General features: G+C 41.0%; 1 protein-coding gene across 1 annotated transcript in view; it reads left to right on the top strand.

Moving 5' to 3' along the window:
* Window positions 1-19,007, top strand: part of invs (inversin) — a 72,966-nt gene that overhangs the window by 38,124 nt on the left and 15,835 nt on the right. The window contains exons 8-15 of the mRNA XM_088327217.1: window positions 1,825-1,934; window positions 4,401-4,572; window positions 7,149-7,304; window positions 8,820-8,941; window positions 11,552-11,659; window positions 11,740-11,846; window positions 11,927-12,136; window positions 18,302-18,513. Of these exons, the coding sequence (XP_088183343.1) occupies window positions 1,825-1,934; window positions 4,401-4,572; window positions 7,149-7,304; window positions 8,820-8,941; window positions 11,552-11,659; window positions 11,740-11,846; window positions 11,927-12,136; window positions 18,302-18,513 (1,197 nt within the window). The remainder of the gene's footprint in view (window positions 1-1,824; window positions 1,935-4,400; window positions 4,573-7,148; window positions 7,305-8,819; window positions 8,942-11,551; window positions 11,660-11,739; window positions 11,847-11,926; window positions 12,137-18,301; window positions 18,514-19,007) is intronic.

Below are 19,007 nucleotides of genomic sequence, written 5' to 3'. Positions count from 1 at the left end.
CTTGTACTACAAGCAGGCATGTTGGGTCATCCCAATATGGTTAATTGGATTAGTTTAATCAACGTTTTTTCTCAATCTTTTCACCTATCAGCAAACAGTGTTTGGTATGTTACTGAAAAAAAGGAATCAGATAACTGGAAGTAACAATCTTGTAACAAATTAGCGTATCTACTCATATTGAAGCTGCCTCCCAAAACTGCTTTAAAATTAGCCATATGACAAAAGACATAAGAGAAATCGTGTACAAACACATGTAGAAGCGGTGAACCCCTCATATTTCTCAGCTTCTGCAACCTTGAGAACTTGTAAATGAACACTTAACCGAGATACTTCATATCCATTTAGTCTCTGGGCTTAAAACCACTCAAAGATTTCCTTCTCCATTTCTGGGTACTGTCCAAGACGTTTCGTTTATTTCTACAGAATGGTGTATTGCAAAAGTAATTTTCCAAATATAGGAAACAAAATTCAGCACTCATTTACTGTACATTCTGTGCTCACTTGCCCCATTGATTTTGTTGTTCCATTGTAAGGGACGCCCTTTTCCCCATGCACTGCCTACCATTCACCACTAGTGACACACAAACAAATATGCGCATATAAATTGACATCCTGATTTCAGTATTTCACTTTATAGTTGTAAATCCAACATGGATGCAAGAATGTAATGTAGGGAGAATATCACAAAATCAGTAGGGAGAAATTACACATTCTCAAACTGCATGAGTCAGCGCCACTGTAACTATATCCAGTTGTATTGTGTAGGTAAATATAAACACGCCCACCTTTCGATGTTCCGTTCAGCAGCATGTTGCTGGCGGATTGGGTTTGTTCGTTGCTATCCAAGAACAGAAGACCTTTTAAGATCTGTCCTTAAAAAGTAGCTGAGTAACACACCATGTTGTAACAACAAATAGGTTATAAAATGAAATTATTAATGCGCTACAGTACTTGTTATTGAAAAAGTACTATAATTTTTTTTCGTTTCTGGAATGCGTTCCACAGGCACCAATATCATGGGAAATTTGGCCATGCCACATCAATTTCTTTGAAAAGAAAATTAATTTGAATTAGAATTGTCTTTATTGTCATTGATAACATCGTAGTAAACATTATTTACAACAACATTAGACATGGGACTCCAGGGATAAACACGTAAGAAAGAATGTCAGGATAAATAGGCAAAAATATTAACAAGTTAGGGCTGCATGGCGGCGCAGTGGTTAGCCCGTGTGCGGCACAGTTCTGAGGTCATGAGATCGAACCCCCTGTGTGGAGTTTGCATGTTCTCCCCGTGCTTGCGTGGGTTTCTGCGGTTTCCTCCCACATTCCAAAAACATGCATGTTAGGTTAATTGCCTGGTCCAAATTGTCCCTAGGTGTGAATGGGCGAGCGAATTGTCTGTCCCTGTGTGCCCTGCGACTGGCTGGCAACCAGTTCAGGGTGTCCACTGCCCAAGGATGGCTGGGATGGGCTCCGGCACCCCCGTGACCCTACTGAGGATAAGCGGTGCAGATAATGGATGGATGGATAGATGGATGAATACCCATCTTTCAATACATAAGCAAGATACCGCATATATATATATATTTTACTGTCTTGTGCGCTTCTTTAGTGTAGTGATGGCCCTGGGGAAGAAATTGTTACTTAGCCTGTGTTTTTTCTTTTAAGCGACCCATAGTGCCTACCACACGGCAGCAGGTAAAAGAGGTGATGACCAGGGTCAGAGGAGGGCTTTATAACATTGTTGACTCTGCTGCTGCTGGAGTGTATTCTGGAATTTGTATGACTCTGTGTGACTTCACGTTGTTTTTGTGTTCACAGGTCACGCAAAGATTGTCCACTTGTTGCTAGAGAGGAATACTTCAGGCACCATTCCCTCAGACAGCCAGGGAGCGACACCTTTGCACTATGGAGCACAGAGTAACAACGCTGTAAGTCAACAGGCAAAAATAAATGATAGGTTTGAACTACATGTATGCATGAAATGTTGGTATATGTCCTATACTTTGATCCTTTAAAGTAGTTTTGCCCCGATCCTGAAATGTTACATACAGATTTGATCTGAATCAATATATCTTTTTTAACACACACAACATTCAATCACCTTTATTATGTTGTTCTATAGCAAAACATTGAGCACAATTTTCAAAGTATAGATGCTCCCCTACGTACGACCATTCGATTTACGAAAAACGGTAGATTCGAACATTTTTTTCGGGATGTCGAAAAATAACCAGACATTGCTGTAAATAAGATTGTGCATTGTGTGCACGTTTTTCCGAGTAGAGGACATTCCCGTAGTGCTTCTTTCCGCCGCTACTGGCGTTTGGCGCTGTGAGAGGTCACCCAGCATCCACCCCGAAAAAGAAATCCGCTTCCTCTTCCTAGTTCGTGTGTAAACATTCTATAATGTATCTCCAGCGCGCTGAGAACTTTGACATTTTTATTGTTTAATATCTTGTGCATCCATTCAATATGGTTGGTGTAAAGTGTAAAGAAGAGGCGAGCTGTTTATTTTGAAATGAAAGTGGAATAAGAAAGCTTGATGCTGTTAAGAAAACGGTTGGATCGCTTCTATTCGGCCACTTTTTACCACGTTAAAGCTTATCTTCTAAAAGTAAGTTAAACTTAACTTTATTTATCTTTATAGAACGTATTATTTTATGAAATGTTTTTTTTTAGTACAAAGCAATACAGGTTACGTATGCAAACCTTACACATACAAAATATAGCCCTAAAGCAACTTACGAACAAATTCAACTTAAGAACGCTCGTTCGTAAGTAGGGCAGCGTCTGTAATTGATTTCATTTGTATTTCTTTAGTTTTTTATTTCATAAGGCATTGGCTGATTTTGATCGAACTAAAAAGGAGGTATTATTTGACCACCGGATGTTGCTATTTTTAGGAGTGCAACCGGAAATAAGTGCTAAAAATCAGAAAGGTGAATACAAACTACGGAGACTTCACATGGCCAAAAAGCACCATTTGTTTAATTCTAATTTTTTTGCCCAGCCTCAGACAATTATGTCAATTCAGTCTTAGGTGAGGCTTATGTTATGTGAAATTAAAGCAAATTTTCTTAACCTCCAAGTATTTTCTTTAAATGCACGTTTATATCATACATTGAGTATATTGAGGTATTGTTTGAATCAATATTAATTTGTTTTTAATTAATGGCGTATTTTAAACTTAAGAGGTGCTAAACAACACACTGTCCTTTGAAAAAAATCTGCATTGATACATCAGTCAACCAATAAACCTGTTGTTATATTTGTATAAACCGAATGTCAAGAAAAGTCAAATATAATAACAGTATGTGTGCATGTCATTTCAGTAAATTCCTGTGTCCATTTTAGCTTTTGCTTACATTTTGGGGACCCCTAAAATTTGTTTTAAACACTAGGAGTCTTATACAAATTATTTTTGAGGATTAAGATTGTGTATGTAGACTTGTATGTATGCATGGCTTAGGGGTTTTTTTCTAGGTCAAAAGCACAGAGATCTAAAAGTGCTCATTTTCTTCAACTTGGAAAATATACAAAATACTGTCTGACTTATGACTTTGTCTCATGATTACTGATGTGAATCACCTGTGCCCGCTCATTTGGCGCCAACCGCCGCGGGTTCTGATTGGCTCCCTGTCACTATTTGAACCCATTCATGTCAGTCCCCTGTTGTCAGTCCGTCTGCGAACCTCAGTGTATACTAGGCAAGCCTTTTTCAACCCTGACTCCCACCTGTCCTGTTTTTACTCCCGTCTGTCCCGTTTTGATCCTGACCACGTCTCTCTTCCCGTCCCGGCTTCCGACCTCTTTTTGTCCCCGACTATGTCTACTCTCCCATTCTGGCTTCCGACTCATTTCCGACCCGACCACGTCTTGCTCTCCCAGCCCCGGCTACCTACCAGTTTTTCCGTCCCTGACACTGCCATTGCTCACTACGGAAGAGCCACTTCCGTGTTCGGATCACAGTCCGAATCCAAGAGCGACTTACTTCCCGCGTCCAGCGAACACCGGATCGTGGACGCAGCCCTTTCTCTCTCTTTCAATAAAACTTGTGGTGAACGTCACGTAATTGTATCCTGTTTCAGTTCTGGTTCTGACACTTTCTTTTTAGGTATTTCTTTTCAAGAAAGTGCTCAGTTAGCCGATATCTACAGCATTATTTTAGAAGTCATTCACATGCCATGCCTAGCATTCCATCCAAATACATAAAGCTTTTTGAGGTTAAATCTGGACGGAAAATATCCATATGGGAGTTGGATTTTCCGTTTTTATCATTGCTTTTGGAGCGGGCAATCTGAGAATGCAATGGGTAAATCCCAAGAATTTGGAACCTGTAATTTTTTTCATATCTCCAGATCACTACATAACTTATATTTTTTGGGTGAAAATAGGAGACAGTTGGCGTTTTTCTCTCCCACCCGTCAGTGAAAGACGAGCCCGACCTGGAAGGCAGGACAGCTTTCATGTGGGCCGCCGGCAAGGGCAGCGATGATGTCATCCGGACCATGTTAGCTCTCACGCCTCACATTGACATCAACATGGCCGACAAGTATGGGGGGACCGGTGAGTTCCGCAAAAATAAGATGCCTGGTCAATAAGCTCTAACATATGTTACATTCCGTTTTACTATGTTTGCTTGGCTTGTCAAGTGTGTGGCTTGCAGCTCCTCAAAGGGGATTCCTCTTAAGACAAGTGGGAGGAAGGGAAACGAACGTTTCAGCAAAAACTAAAAAGCCCTGTCCTCTTTTTAAATTCACACATGACGTCTAATGGACTCTTGTATGTGAAATGGGCATGTCGAGCCTGGGCATAATTGTTTATGTACCGTAAATTCCGGACTATAAGTCGCTACTTTTTTCCCAAATGTTCAGCCCTGCGGCTTATTCAGTGAAGCGGCCAATTTATGGAATTTTTCTAACGTCCACCAGCGGCACTCGAGTACAAAAGGTAAAATTTAGACCGGTGGAATTGTGCGCTAAAGTAGACTGCATCCTCTTAGTTTATGTTCGAATTGTCCGTATGACAGAGGACAGAGGTTCGTTCCGATTATGAGGAAGACGCCCTTGATGGCAACAGTTACGAGGAGAAAGACGAGGACGTTTTACCGTGAATTTCGCAATTGCGGTACGGCTTTTTTTACCAGCTACGCTTTGTGCGTTGCGAGCGTGTTACGAGTAGCGTGGTGGTACCTTTCACAGGCACGGTTTGGATGAAGGTTATATTATTATTATTAAAGCTTTGAAAACTCTCTCGGTGTACCGTCTTTCTTTGTAAATATGTGTAACCATGTATAATATGTATTTGCAACTGTATATTTTTGTAATGTATTTATTTTAGAGACTTATTGTGATATGTTTTCTACGAGCGAATCAAAAAGAAGGGGCGGAGCAAACGCGGGCTGACGGGAAGTGGGGTAAAGCTGAGTTAAATCTCTTTGTTGTTGCAGCGGACAATAGTGGATATATATTTTTCCCACCCTTAACTTTGGAAATATACATTTTTTTCGTTGGATTACTTTCAACGGGACCTGGACTTTAAAGGTTTGCATTAAATTCTAACTACCGGTATCATTTTCCGTTCATGTTGCCGATTGTGGTGGATGGATTGTGTTCTATATTTGCAGTTACAATCGCTGCACCTAAAGTCAGGTTAGGGATAAACTTGTGACTGCGTTACATGTTTAAATGTTGGCGCATGCGGCTTATATACAGGTGCGGCTTGTGTACGGACAAAACCAATAATGTCTGCAAAATGTGGTGCGTGTGGCTTATAATCAGGTGCACTCTATAGTCCGGATTTTACGGTACATTTGCAAGCTAGATAACGTGAGAGCGGTATATATTAATAGTAACCATACCGAAGATCATTCGTCTGAAATAAACATTTCCTGAAGTTATATTCTCTATAAAGATAAATAGAGTTAAGTTTAACTTATTTTTAGGAGATGAGCTTCAACAGTTAGGCGACTTCCTCCTCCGTGGTAAAAAGTGGCTGAAAAAAAGCGATCCAACCATTTTCTTAACCGCATCAAGCTTACTTATTTCAAAAGGAACGCCTCGCCATTTATTTACACTTTACACCAAGCATATTGACTGGATACACGATATATTAAACAATAAAACTGTCAAAGTTCTTAGCGCGCTGGAGATACAGTATAGAACGTTTACACACGAACGAGGAAGAGGAAGTGGATTTCTTCTTCGGGGTATTTAATTACTGATAAGTTTGAGTGAGAAAAGTCGTTCATAACATAGCTTAGACAGATATAGCATTTGGCTTTTTCAAATCACATTTCTCCAATATCAAATCCAAATTTATTTGTATAGCACTATTCACATAATAAAATGCATTCAGGGTACTGAACTCATCATGTAAACAATAAAAACATACCCCCATCTCTCCCCACACTGCATCACAGAATGTAATACACCCAAAGAGATAGAGGCTAAATCAAACCCATGGTGAAGGCAACAGATGGCCGAACAATAAAGTATATGCACTCAGCAGAAAAATGTTTGAATTTATTCTCATCCAATCAAAGAGCACTACACATCATCAGTTTTTTAATGGGACTAAATTGATCCCTACTGTCGAAACAATAATCACAGTGTTTTACTGTATAACCCAAAATGACAGTATTTTACTGTAGGCAGCACGCTCGTGCATAACGTGCACCCCTAATTTTGTATAATAAATCGGTATAACATTTTGTTTCACTTTTTCTTAGATCGAACTTTGTGGTTGGAAGCAACGGGAAATGAACCCGGGTCGCGGTGGTAAGCGTGCCGAATCATGGTCACCAGTGATGTATGTGTCACAGAAAAAGACTTCTGAATGGCACCGGGAGTTAAAACAGTGTGATCGGGAGATAAAGTCTAATGCCTTTTTGTATGTCGACTGTATAACTGGTGGACCAGTGATTAGGATTTAGCACTCTCACAGCCGAGAAACCGGTTTGATTCCGCTGCAACCAATGCTTTGCGCTTCTTGTCAGCGATATTTTTCAAATGATTAATTATTGGACAACTTGGGTAAATCCCCACACACACCTATACTGCATTACACTGTAAATCACAAATACGTTTACAGTTCCAGTATTAAATTTTCCTGAGGAATGTTTATGTATATTGTCCCTACAGCTCTGCATGCGGCCTCCCTTTCCGGCCACGTGAGCACGGTCAAGTTGCTGTTGGACAGGGGCGCCATGGTAGACTCTTTGGATGTCATGAAGCACACTCCGCTGTTTCGTGCCTGCGAGATGGGACACAGGGACGTCATCTTAACACTCATCAAAGGTGATAGTGGGCTGTAACGGGAGTCTTCAGTCTTGGCCCCCAAGGGAACTTTTTGATTTCTTGCTATATGTTAGGCATCAAACCTATAGATAAAGAAATCTGATAATATTTTCTAAGAATCAACAACATGTGAGACGCAATCGTGAAACGAAAGCAAATTTATTCAGTATTTTTTATTGCACGAACAAACAAAAATTGTAAAGTTAGGTGTTGCAAAAATATTGTCCCCCTTTGTGTTCATACAACCTCCTTTTGCTGCGATTACAGCCAGATACATATTTGTCCATTTTCTTTGCAAAACAACTCAAGTTGCTTAAGCCTTGATGGTGATCAATTGTGCACAGCATTTTACAGATCTTTCCACAAATGCTCTATAGAATTTAGGTCTTGACTTTGGCTTTGCCACTCCTTCATATTGTTAGTTTGAAACCATTCCATTGTAGATTTTGTTTTTATGTAAAGCGTTGTTATGTTTTTGGAAAGTGAACCTGCGCCCCATTCTTAGGTCTCTTGCAGATTCCAACAGATTTTCGGTCAGAATTGCCCTGTATTTGGTTCTATCCATCTTTTTATCAGCTCTAACAATCTTCCCAGTCCCTTCTGAAAAAAAGCAAACCCAGAGCATGAGGCTGCCAGCACCATGTTTGACATTTGGGATGGTGTTTTCAGTGTTACTCTTACGCCAAATGTAACTCTTTGCATTCAGCCCAAAACGGTCAATTTTGTTCTCATCTGACCAGACCACCTTGTTCCATATGTTATTTATGTCTCCCATGTGGCTTTTTGCAAATGCAGGGATTTCTTCTGGTTACTCTTCCACAAAGGGCAGATTTATGCAGAGTAGGACTAATAGTTGTCTAATGTACAGATTGCCCCACTTCAGTAGCGTATGCCTGCAGGTCATCCAATATGATCATGGGCCTTTGTTTGCTTCTCTGATTAGTTTTTTCCTTGTTTGGACCGGACGTTTAGAGGGACGCCCAGGTCTTCGTTGGGTTGCAGTGATTTTGTGCTTTCTCCTTTTTGATTTTATCTCTCGCACAGTGCTCCAGAGATGTGTAAATGTTGCGAAATCTTTTTGTATCCATTCCTGTTTTGAACTTTTCCCCAACTTTATCCATGGCCTGTTTTTTTTCTGGTTCTCATAATGTAGTCTGTTCTCCTTTCACAGTCCTGAGAGCCTATCACAAAGCAGGTGCATTCAAACTGAGACTATGACACATTGGTGCACTCGTTTGTCATTGTTAGTCATTTAGTTAGACATTGGATCATTCAGAAGTGATCAGGGAATTTCTAGAGTCGTTGTTAATATAATATAAAATGGTGAAATAGTTTGGTTCCTGATTGTGTCTCACATGTTGATTATTGGAAAATATTTTCAGTTTTTTAGCTTTAAGTTTGAGGCCTGGAATGTGGCAAAATGGCAAGAACTTCTTGGGGAGCCGTTACTTCCGCTAGGCACTGTATGGTAAAGTATTTCTCTTTTTATTATTATTATTTTTTTTCGTTTTGAAGGCACCGCACGTGTGGATTTAGTAGATGTGGACGGTCACACTGCTCTCCACTGGGCTGCTCTGGGAGGGAACGCTGAGGTCTGCCAGATCCTAATGGAGAACGGGATCAGTCCCAATGTACAGGTGATGTGATGTGAGGTTTTTAAATGAGCATGGCAGGTTCCAAAAATGTTAACAATTTTTTTTTCTCAAGCCAGCCCACTTAAAGAGAAAATAGAGACTACTATAACTTCACATGGCACTTATTTTGTTTTAAGTCTTCTGGCACTCCCTACAGATAGCACACGCTGTGCATAAGAAGTCATTTCGGTGCATAATGTAATAAGACCCAGTTTGAGAAGAAAATGTTCAGCCTTTAAAAACATAATTGTGCTTTTTATTGGCACTGGTACCCTATGATTATTATCGTGGGCTGCATCGTACTGTGAGCTGTTTTTTATCCATGTGTCTCGTATTGTTGTTAGAAGATTGCTACATTTTTCAGGTAGTCTACCTAGTTCTATCTTGTGACTGATATCCTCTTAAACAGCAGCCATCCTAGTACCGTAAATTCCGGACTATAAGCCGCTACTTTTTCCCTAACTTTCAACCCTGCGGCTTATTCAGTGATGCGGCCAATTTATGTAATTTTTCTAACGGCCGCTAGCAGCGCTCGAGTGTTGCTACCATTAACTGCCCTGTCAAAGCTATATTATTATTATTAAACCTTTGAAAACTCTCTCGGTGTACCGTCTTTCTTTGTAAATATGTGTAACCCATGTATAATACGTATTTGCAACTGTATAGATCTTTAATGTATTTATTTGTATTTATTTTATACACTTATTCTGATATGTTTTGCACGGGTGAACGAAAAATGAGGGGCGGAACAAACGCGGGGTGCCGAGTTTAAGTGGGGACCGCTAAAGGTGAGGGACAGACAAGGAAAGAAGAGGGGGTAAAAAGTTGGTTAAAGAAAAAGGAGTGAGTAAATGTGTTCATCTGATATATTTTTCCCACCCTTACCTTTGGAAATATACACTTTTTTCCTTGGATTACTTACAACGGGACCCGGACTCTGCAGGTCTGCATCAAACCTTAAGTACCAGTATCATTTTCCGTTCATTTTGCCAGCTGTGTTTTTTGGACTGTGGACTTTAATGAAGGACATTTGCTATTGTGCAAGAGCGAGCTACAGTAAGCCCTGTGCGGGGGCTTGCGTTTGGCGAATCCACAACGGTTTGGAGCAACGTCAATCATCCTGCCCTCCCAAACAGACTACGAGACTTGTCATGGATGGTGGCTCATGAAGTTCTCCCAGTCAGAGCTGTAATGCACCACCGAGGAATGTCAGCGACTTCGACGTGCCCTCGACCTGGCTGTGGCGCCCAGGAGTCGGTGAGGCACCTTTTTTGTGAGTGCAGCGCTGCCAAGGTCTTGTGGACAATGGCCGAACAACTAGGAAAGTTCCCGGACTTGCCAGCAGGAGAGGTCCCTGATGCACAGTACGTGCTTTACGGGGTGAGTCAGTCGAGGAGGCATCGGAACGACTTTGCCAGGGACTGGCTCACTCTCGCCGCCATCAAGGACGCCATCTGGACCTCCAGAAACCTGCTGGTATGGAGGTGCAGGCAGATCCCCCCCGTGGCTGTGCTCCAAATGGCTGCAGATACCATACAATCTGCGAGCGGCGGGCCTAGGACGCAGCCATAAAGAAGACTCGTCTGTACCCACCCGGAGGGGGGAGCCGGAGCTACACTGTGGGAGTCCCGGCAGCAACGGCCTGGGTTGTGGAACCCAGAAGGGAGAGGACCCACGCAGAATGGAAAGGACCCACACAGAGGACTGGAAGAATGCTGCTTGGGAGGGTGGGATGGCAGAGCTATGCCCTTGCACAATAGTATTGCCTTTTACACGCTGGTTAACTACTGTTAAAAGAAAATAACTCTGAAATTGTTTAATTGATGTTGAAAATGTCAGGAAAAAATGTTAAAACGTCATATCGTCACGTCATATTGTCAAATATAAAAAAAATGTGAATATGCTTGATGGCTGTGTTTTGCTGCTGTTGGTGTCGGTGGATTTGTTCAGACCGAGGACAATCGACTTTGGCCTGGACGGATCTATTGACACTAACAAAGATGTTATATAATGAAATTGTGAATATGTTTGATTTTCGAGAAGGTTTGTTCAAACCTCACTTTGTGTTTGCTGTTAAAAACGTAATATTGCAATATAATATTGTGAATGTGCTTAATTGCTGTTGAGATTGTCATGATTGTTTTCTGTTTTTAGTGTCAATAAATTTGTTCAAACCAAAAAAAAACATTTAGTTTCAATCGATGCCGACCAAGATTCCAGGATTGTGCACTGCATTCGCAATGATCTCAGCAAGGCTTTAGGGCTAGGACCTTAGCTTGGCCTTTTGGCTGAGAGTAACTCCTCGGCTTTGTAGCGTATTATGAACTGACCGATAACGGATAATGGATAATGAATAACGAAGATAGAACAATAACCCTTAAAACCCCAAAAACCCCACATTTAGTTTCAATCGTGGGACTTGAAGTCGGGTTTGGGTTAATTTTGTGTTTGTGTTACATGTTTAAATGTGGGCGCGTGCTGCTTATATACAGGTGCGGCTTGTGTATGTATAAAATCGGTTTTCCTCTTAAAATGTGGTGGGTGCGGCTTATAATCGGGTGCGCTCTATAGTCCGGAATTTACGGTAGTTTTATGATCCGATCTGTGTGGCAGGACCAAGCAGGACGGACTCCTCTGCAGTGTGCTGCTTACGGTGGCTACATCACATGCATGGCTGTTCTGATCGAGAAACACGCTGATCCAAACATACAGGACAAGGAGGTAAATGTCATATCTGTTGAATCCCTTCACTACTATATAGATTTTTATCTATACACACATTACACCTTTTTTCCCACCAGGGGCGTACCGCTCTCCACTGGTCATGCAATAACGGCTACCTGGATGCGGTAAAGCTGCTGCTAGGCTACAGCGCCTTTCCCAACCACATGGAGAACACTGAGCAAAGGTGAGGCATTGAAGACAATAACAACCTTAAGTTGACCTTCAAACCCCCTTTAAGTGACGATAAACCGTGTTTACTTGCAGGTACACGCCGCTGGATTATGCGCTTTTAGGAGGCCACAGCGAGGTGACTCAGTTCATGCTGGAGCATGGGGCTCTTTCCATTGCCGCCATCCAAGACATTGCTGCTGCCTCCATCCAGGCCGTCTATAAAGGCTACACAGTCCGTAAAGCCTTCAAGGAGAGGAAGCAGCTCCTCATGAGGCACGAGCAGCTTCGCAAGGACGCCGCCAAGTGAGAAACGAACAAACAACACTCACTTGTACATACAGACTTTGACAGTGACGTTCTTTGTTGAGGCACTTTCCTGGTATCGGTCTTTCTCTGTCATCCTGGCATACGCATGCATCTTACTCCTGACGTGCTCCTTTGGCTCTTTGTCATTTACTCACCTTTCTCACATTTATTCTTCACTGCAGTGTTTGCTGAAAGCATGGATTGTACTCTTGAAAAGTTTCAAGGCACAGCGTAAAAATTGTGACACTTGTAAACTAATCAGCAATACTGATTGGAAAGTAAAATTTGCTACATATCCCAAAAAAGTGATCCATCGATTATCGCTGGAATGGGTTCCAAAATGAACCCTTTGGATAAATCCTTTAATGGTTTTTTAATCTTTTTACAATTACTGGTAAATACTCTACAATGCATTTCAATCAAAGGAAAAAACATATTTACATGCCAAAGCGTTCGTTTAGCAAATGAAAGTATATTAAGAAGCACTACAGTAATGTCCTGTACTCGTAAAATGTAGCACACAATGCAAAATCTTACTTACGGCAATGTCCGGATATTTTTCGACGTAAAAAAATATTAGAATCTACCATTTTTCGTAAGTCGAATATATACTTCCTCAAGATGCAACACAGGAAGTTGTACCCCTAAGATAGATTCGTGAACTGTGATACTGTAAATGTTTGTTTATCTATGACGTATAACTACTATTTTTGGGACAGTTTATCCAACACAAATGCAGAACACAATGTATCTTGCAAATCCTGAAATAGCAAAACCATGAGTTATGATGACTGTATTCCAAAATGTCTTATTATTGTATGAAATTAAACTTAATTAGTAATATTTCCTCTTTTAACTTTAAAACACATAGTATAAAACTAAACACAAAAATTATTTTGAGAAATTAAAGGCACATTGTGTATTGTTTAGTGCCTCCTAGTGGTAAAACAATCCATCATAAAAAAATATGTTGATTTTAATGATAGGCAAACATATATCATATAAGTGTCCTTTTTTTTAATACTCGGAGATCACGGAATTTGTATGTACAGTATTTAACATGACATGAGGCTCAGCTCGAGGGAGTTGACGTCATCTTGCTGCTACGAGTACCCCCAAAACCCAAAAACCTTCTGAAAAGCTGGGCAAAAAATGAGAAGAAAAATTGAGTGGTTCGGTCTCTTTAAGTTGCAGTAGTTTATGTTCTTCCTTGTGTTTTTTAGTTTTTAGCGCTCGTTTTGGGGTGCTTTACACAATACAGTGACGTCTAGTGTTCAAATAATACACACTGTCCCTTCAAATCTTCAGCTCCTGATCACACAAGGGCAAGGTTTAGAACATTGATGAATCAATATTGAATAAACTTTTCATTACTGAACCAGTTCATAAAACCCTGTAATGCATTTTTTCATTGATTGATTATTCGAATGTAAAAGTATGGGAATCAATTTTATCGGCCAACAGCGGGCTCAAAATATGCAAGTGGTAGTTATGAAACACAAGATACAAACATTTGACTGTTAGTGCCAAAACCAAAAAAAAACAATTTAGTCTCAGTGTAATACGTGTTTTTTAATAAGGTATTTATGAGTTTTCTTGTGGTATGCCAAATGGCCACAGTTAATATATCACGGTACCCTGCGTCATTCTTAGGTTATGTGAGGCTAACACTGACGTTTTAACGACTTTCAGAGTTGGGTTGGAATAAAGGAGATGTAGAAATCTATTCGTATCCTAGTTGTTTTATCATCTCTGGAACCTCACTTTAATATATTTGAAGGGACAGTTTGTAATCTTTAGTGACTACTAATGGTCCGAAAAAAATTTTTATTCAGTAAAAAAAAAACGTTGATTTAAATTATAGGCAAAAAAAACATGAACTATAATACCAATGTTGATTTTTATAGATATTCATGGGTCGAGAAATTTGTATTTCTTTTAGATAGCGGAATCAATACCATAGTCGTCGCCATGTTTGTCTGGTACCTTGCTGCTGCGCTGTGCTCATTTGGTGCTGGTTTTTTGTATTAGACAAGTCAAGTCAAGTCAAGTCATTTATTTTTGTATAGCCCTAAATCACGAAGAGTCTCAAAGGGCTTCACAGATTGTTACACTATATTACACAGACTATTGTCAACCGACAAGAGGAGTAGGTTATTCGTATGCAATAGAGTAGAGGTGAGTTTTAAGTTTAGATTTAAACATTTCCACTGAGGTTGCAGATCGGATCTCAGGGGGAAGAGCATTCCACAGCACCGGTGCCCGGATGGAGAACGCTCTCGAACCAGCAGAAGACTTCTTTGCTCTCGGGATCACCAGAAGACCGGCACTCTCAGATCGCAGGCTTCGGACCGGGACATAGCGGCAGATCAGATCTGAAAGATAAGAGGGAGCAAGTCCATGTATGATTTTGTACAGTACTAAGAGAACTTTGAAGTCACATCTTTGGCTAACTGGGAGCCAATGCAGGTTAGCCAAAATCGGTGTTATGTGATCGTACTTTTTTGTCCTAGTTAAAAGCCTCGCTGCGGCATTTTGTACTAGCTGAAGAGACTTGATTCTGGACTTCGGGAGACCGGAAAGTAGTGCATTACAGTAGTCGAGACGGGAGGTAACAAATGCATGAATTATTGTTTCCGCATCAGACTGAGACAGTATTGAACGGATTTTAGCAATGTTGCGAAGATGGAAGAAGGCAGTTCTAGTAATTTGCTTTACATGCATCTCAAATGATAGATCAGGGTCAAATATGACACCTAAATTTTTAACTGAGTCACTCTGTGTGATGTGACATTTGTCAAGGTTCACAGCAGTTTTTGAGAAGAAGTCACGGCATTTAGAAGGACCAATGACTAACATTTCGGTCTTTTCAGGGTTAAGACGCAAGAAATTGAGTGACATCCACTCTTTTATCTCAGTGAGACAGGCCTCCAAATTTCCACAGTTTAGTGTGGAAGATTCCTCCAACGGAAGATATAGTTGAGTGTCGTCTGCGTAGCAGTGGAAGCTGATATTGTACTTGCGGATAATATCACCTAATGGAAGCATGTAAATGTTGAAAAGTAGGGGGCCGAGCACAGAACCCTGCGGAACACCGCAGGTAACATTAAAGGGCTCAGATGTCGTTTCACCATATTTCACACAGTGCGTCCTATCTGAGAGGTAGGATCTGAACCACGAGAGGACGGTTCCTGAGAGACCAATCCATTTTTCCAACCGTTCTAGTAGGATATTGTGGCGCACTGTGTCAAAAGCAGCACTAAGATCCAGCAGCAGCAAAAGTGATGAAGCGCCAGAATCCATTGACATTAGGAGATCATTTGTTACCTTGATCAGCGCTGTCTCAGTAGAGTGGTTAGCCCTGAATCCTGATTGCATCGATTCAAAAAGGTTGTTCTCAGATATGAAAGCATTCAGCTGCTGTGCCACTACTCTTTCGAGTACTTTAGAGAGGAAAGGTAGGTTTGACACAGGTCTGTAATTACTTAAGATTTCTGGATCAAGGTTGGGTCGTTTTAGTGTGGGTTTAATAACGGCGGACTTAAAAGCTGCTGGAACTACACCTGAGGAGAGTGATGTATTTATAATATTTAGAACTGAAGGCCCAATGACGCTAAAAAGACTTTTAATAAGTGAACCTGGGAGCGGGTCGAACTGGCAAGTTGTCGGTTTGGCCGCAGTCACCACTTGTTTGAGATCATCAAGTGACAGTTCACTAAAACCGGCCATTTTCCCTGGGCAGCCACCCTGTCGTGCATCTGTAAGTTTCAGTTCTTTAATATGAGTGGTACTAATAGTATCTTTAGCAATTTCTTCCTGTATGCATTGAATCTTTTTAGTGAAGAAGACCATTAAGTCCTGAGCAGAGTGTGTCGAACTATCAGCGGTAGTCTGTTGCCTTGTAAGCGATGCTACAGTGTCAAAAAGGGCTTTGGGGTTGTTCTTTTGAGACGCAATCACCTTCGAAAGGTAGGCCGATTTTGCAGAGGCAAGGGCCGCTTTATACTTTAACAAGCTATCACACCAGGTTTGATGGAAAACCTCAAGCTTGGTAGCGCGCCATTTTCTCTCCCATTTCCTGCATTCTTTTTTAAGGGTTCTAGTTTCATCAGTAAACCAAGGTGTGCGTCTTTTAGGACGTGATTTTAGTTTTAAGGGCGCTATGGTATCCATCACACTAGTCAGGGTGGTATTGAACTCATTCGTGAGTGAGTCAATCGAGCCAGTGTATTTAGGAAAGGACGCAACTGCTTCAGGAAGGAGTTCAAGGAGCTCAGAAACTGTGCCAGTGCTTATATTGCGTCCGCTAAATCCTTCAGCTTTTTTAACACTACATTTAGTTAGCACCTCAAATGTCACTAAATAATGATCGGAGATAACGGTAGTACACGGTTGCACCATAATGTTTGAGGTTAAAACTCCTCGAGTCAGAATCAAGTCTAGCGTGTTCCCATTTTTATGGGTTGGCAAATCAACTAGTTGAGTAAAACCAAATCCATCAAGTAAAGAACTAAACGCAATAGTGAGTGAACTGTGTGGGTCATTCATATGAATATTAAAGTCTCCCATAATTATAATTTTGTCTGCATAGGTTACTAGTTCAGACAAAAGTTCAGCGAATTCGTCTAAGAAAGTTGTGTATGGCCCAGGAGCACGATAGATAGTTATTACATCAATTGACAATTGAGGGGACCGCGTCACAAGAGCCTCAAACGTTTTGTAATTATTAGCGGTCCGTGGATTAAATTTAAGCGATTTTTCGGAGATTAGCGCAACACCACCACCCCTTTTCAGCGTGCGTGCTGTATGACTACTCTGGTAGTCTGGGGGAGAAGCATAATTAAGCGCTAAGTACTCATCCGGGCGTAACCACGTTTCACAAAGACCCATACAATTCAGTTTATAATCACGAATAATATTATCTACAAGTAAAGCTTTAGGGGCGAGGGATCTAACATTCAAAAGACCAAATTTTAGCTTTGCTGAATCATTTGACTTAGCTGAACTCTTTGTAGTCTTTGTCGAGATCTTCAAAAGCTCCCGGCGTTGTGGCCGTTCGTGAGCGCTGAGTTTAAAGCTTCGGTTGTCCGGCGAGGAATGAATGGTGGAATTAGTTACATCCTCGCGTCCATCCTCGTGTCCATCTTGCTGCTTAGACTTCACACGCTTCACACATCTACCTGCACGGCAGCCGCGTTTCCTTTCCGAACGGCGTCTCCGCCGTCGCCGCTTATTAAGAGGGATGGATGTCCACAACGAAGCCGGGTCTCTTTGAAGTTCGCTCGGTATATCATGAGCGGTATAAAAAGTGCCCGAAAAGTCGAAATTTAGACGCTCACCCAACCGAATAAGTTCGTCCCTACTGTAAGTGGTTTTAGCCACACATGTGTCCAAAAGTGAAAGCAAAAAAGACAAGAGAACAGCAATAAATAGAAGGTTAGCTGGAGAGCTACGAGCCGCAAGCATGTATCCATGCGCAGTCGCCATTTAAGTGCTTTCTAGTGGTCAAATGTTTCACAATGTACCTTTAAATTGGAAATGTCTTAAGAGAGACTTGTGGATGGAGTAAAATATATTCACAATAATGTTTTGTTGTAATATGACAAAGGGTCGATTGCGCCCGCCGTGACATCAACTATTAAAAAGTGCCCTTTATTTACTGGAGTATATATAATCCATACATACATATACCGGAGCCATATCCCCCTAGTGGGAGGTGGCTAGAGTCAAGAACACATTCACATTTTCTGACTCTTTCTGGGAAATTAATATGGAGGAGGGGATTCCCAGCCCAAGAGGTAGAGCGCTCGTCTTGGGATCAAGGGATCCCAGTTCGAATCCCGGCTCGTCCGTGTTACATGTCAAAGTGTCCTTGGGTAAGACACTGAACCCCTAATACCCCCAATAAGCAGGTTAGTGCCTTACATGGCTGCAATACAAAGCCGCTATTGGGAAATGTGGAGCACATTGTAAAGCGCTTTGGGAAGTCATTGACTTGAAAAGCGCTATATAAATGCAGATCATTTCATTTCAGATATATATGGCTCGCAAGCCATAGGTTTCCAATCCCTGGGTTAGGGCAAAAGAGATTGCGGGGTTTGGGTTAGGTACACATCTCGTTAATATTTTCTAAAGTCTAAAACAAATTTTGGTCCTGTACAGGAAGCGAGAGGAAGAACTGCGTCGGAGAGAAGCTGTGCAGAAATTCTCTGAGGCAACGACTAAGGAACAAATATCCTCTTCAAAGACCATCAAACAGGAAAAAGCATCCTTGGTGAACCTCGTGGCAGATTTATCCGTCAAGGATTCGGCTTTGGAGACCAAGAAACAAAATATAAAACCTGAACGGAGGAGCAAAGAAGAAAAGCAAAAAGGTGGAGTAAAGTTGTGTTGTTTTAATAGTAGGTAACGATAACTAAACCCCCTATATTATAAAACAGAACAGTTATTACTTATTTGGCCCATAATGTTATAGAAAATAGGCAAAAAAAATCTTTTTTTTTTTCAGTAAAACCTTCCACCTCTTACTAAAAATGAGAGAACATTAATGTTGTCTTTCTTCACTAACTTTGTCACTCACTTGTACATAAAGAAAAAATCTTACACCCACATTGATAGCTTACCAGTATAATAGGACAAACAACTTAAATCCAGCTGTGCGTTTTCAATGTTTATTTTTGTCATCAGTAAATTATCCGGCGATAAGTGGTTTCATCTCAGAAAGGACAATAGTAACTAACATTCACTTAATAAAATTAGAGAGGAAGATGATATTATTTGGTCAATTCATAATTTCGATCTTACATCTTTAATGCTATGGAAAGTGAAGGATGTTCCACGTTTGTCAATTTTTCAGTTGAAGGGAACA

This window comes from Urocampus carinirostris, chromosome 2 (assembly GCF_059441175.1).
Source record: "Urocampus carinirostris isolate Australia breed hairy pipefish chromosome 2, RoL_Ucar_1.0, whole genome shotgun sequence".
NCBI classification, from domain to species: Eukaryota; Metazoa; Chordata; class Actinopteri; order Syngnathiformes; family Syngnathidae; genus Urocampus; species Urocampus carinirostris.
This window is presented reverse-complemented; position numbering and strand designations above follow the sequence as displayed.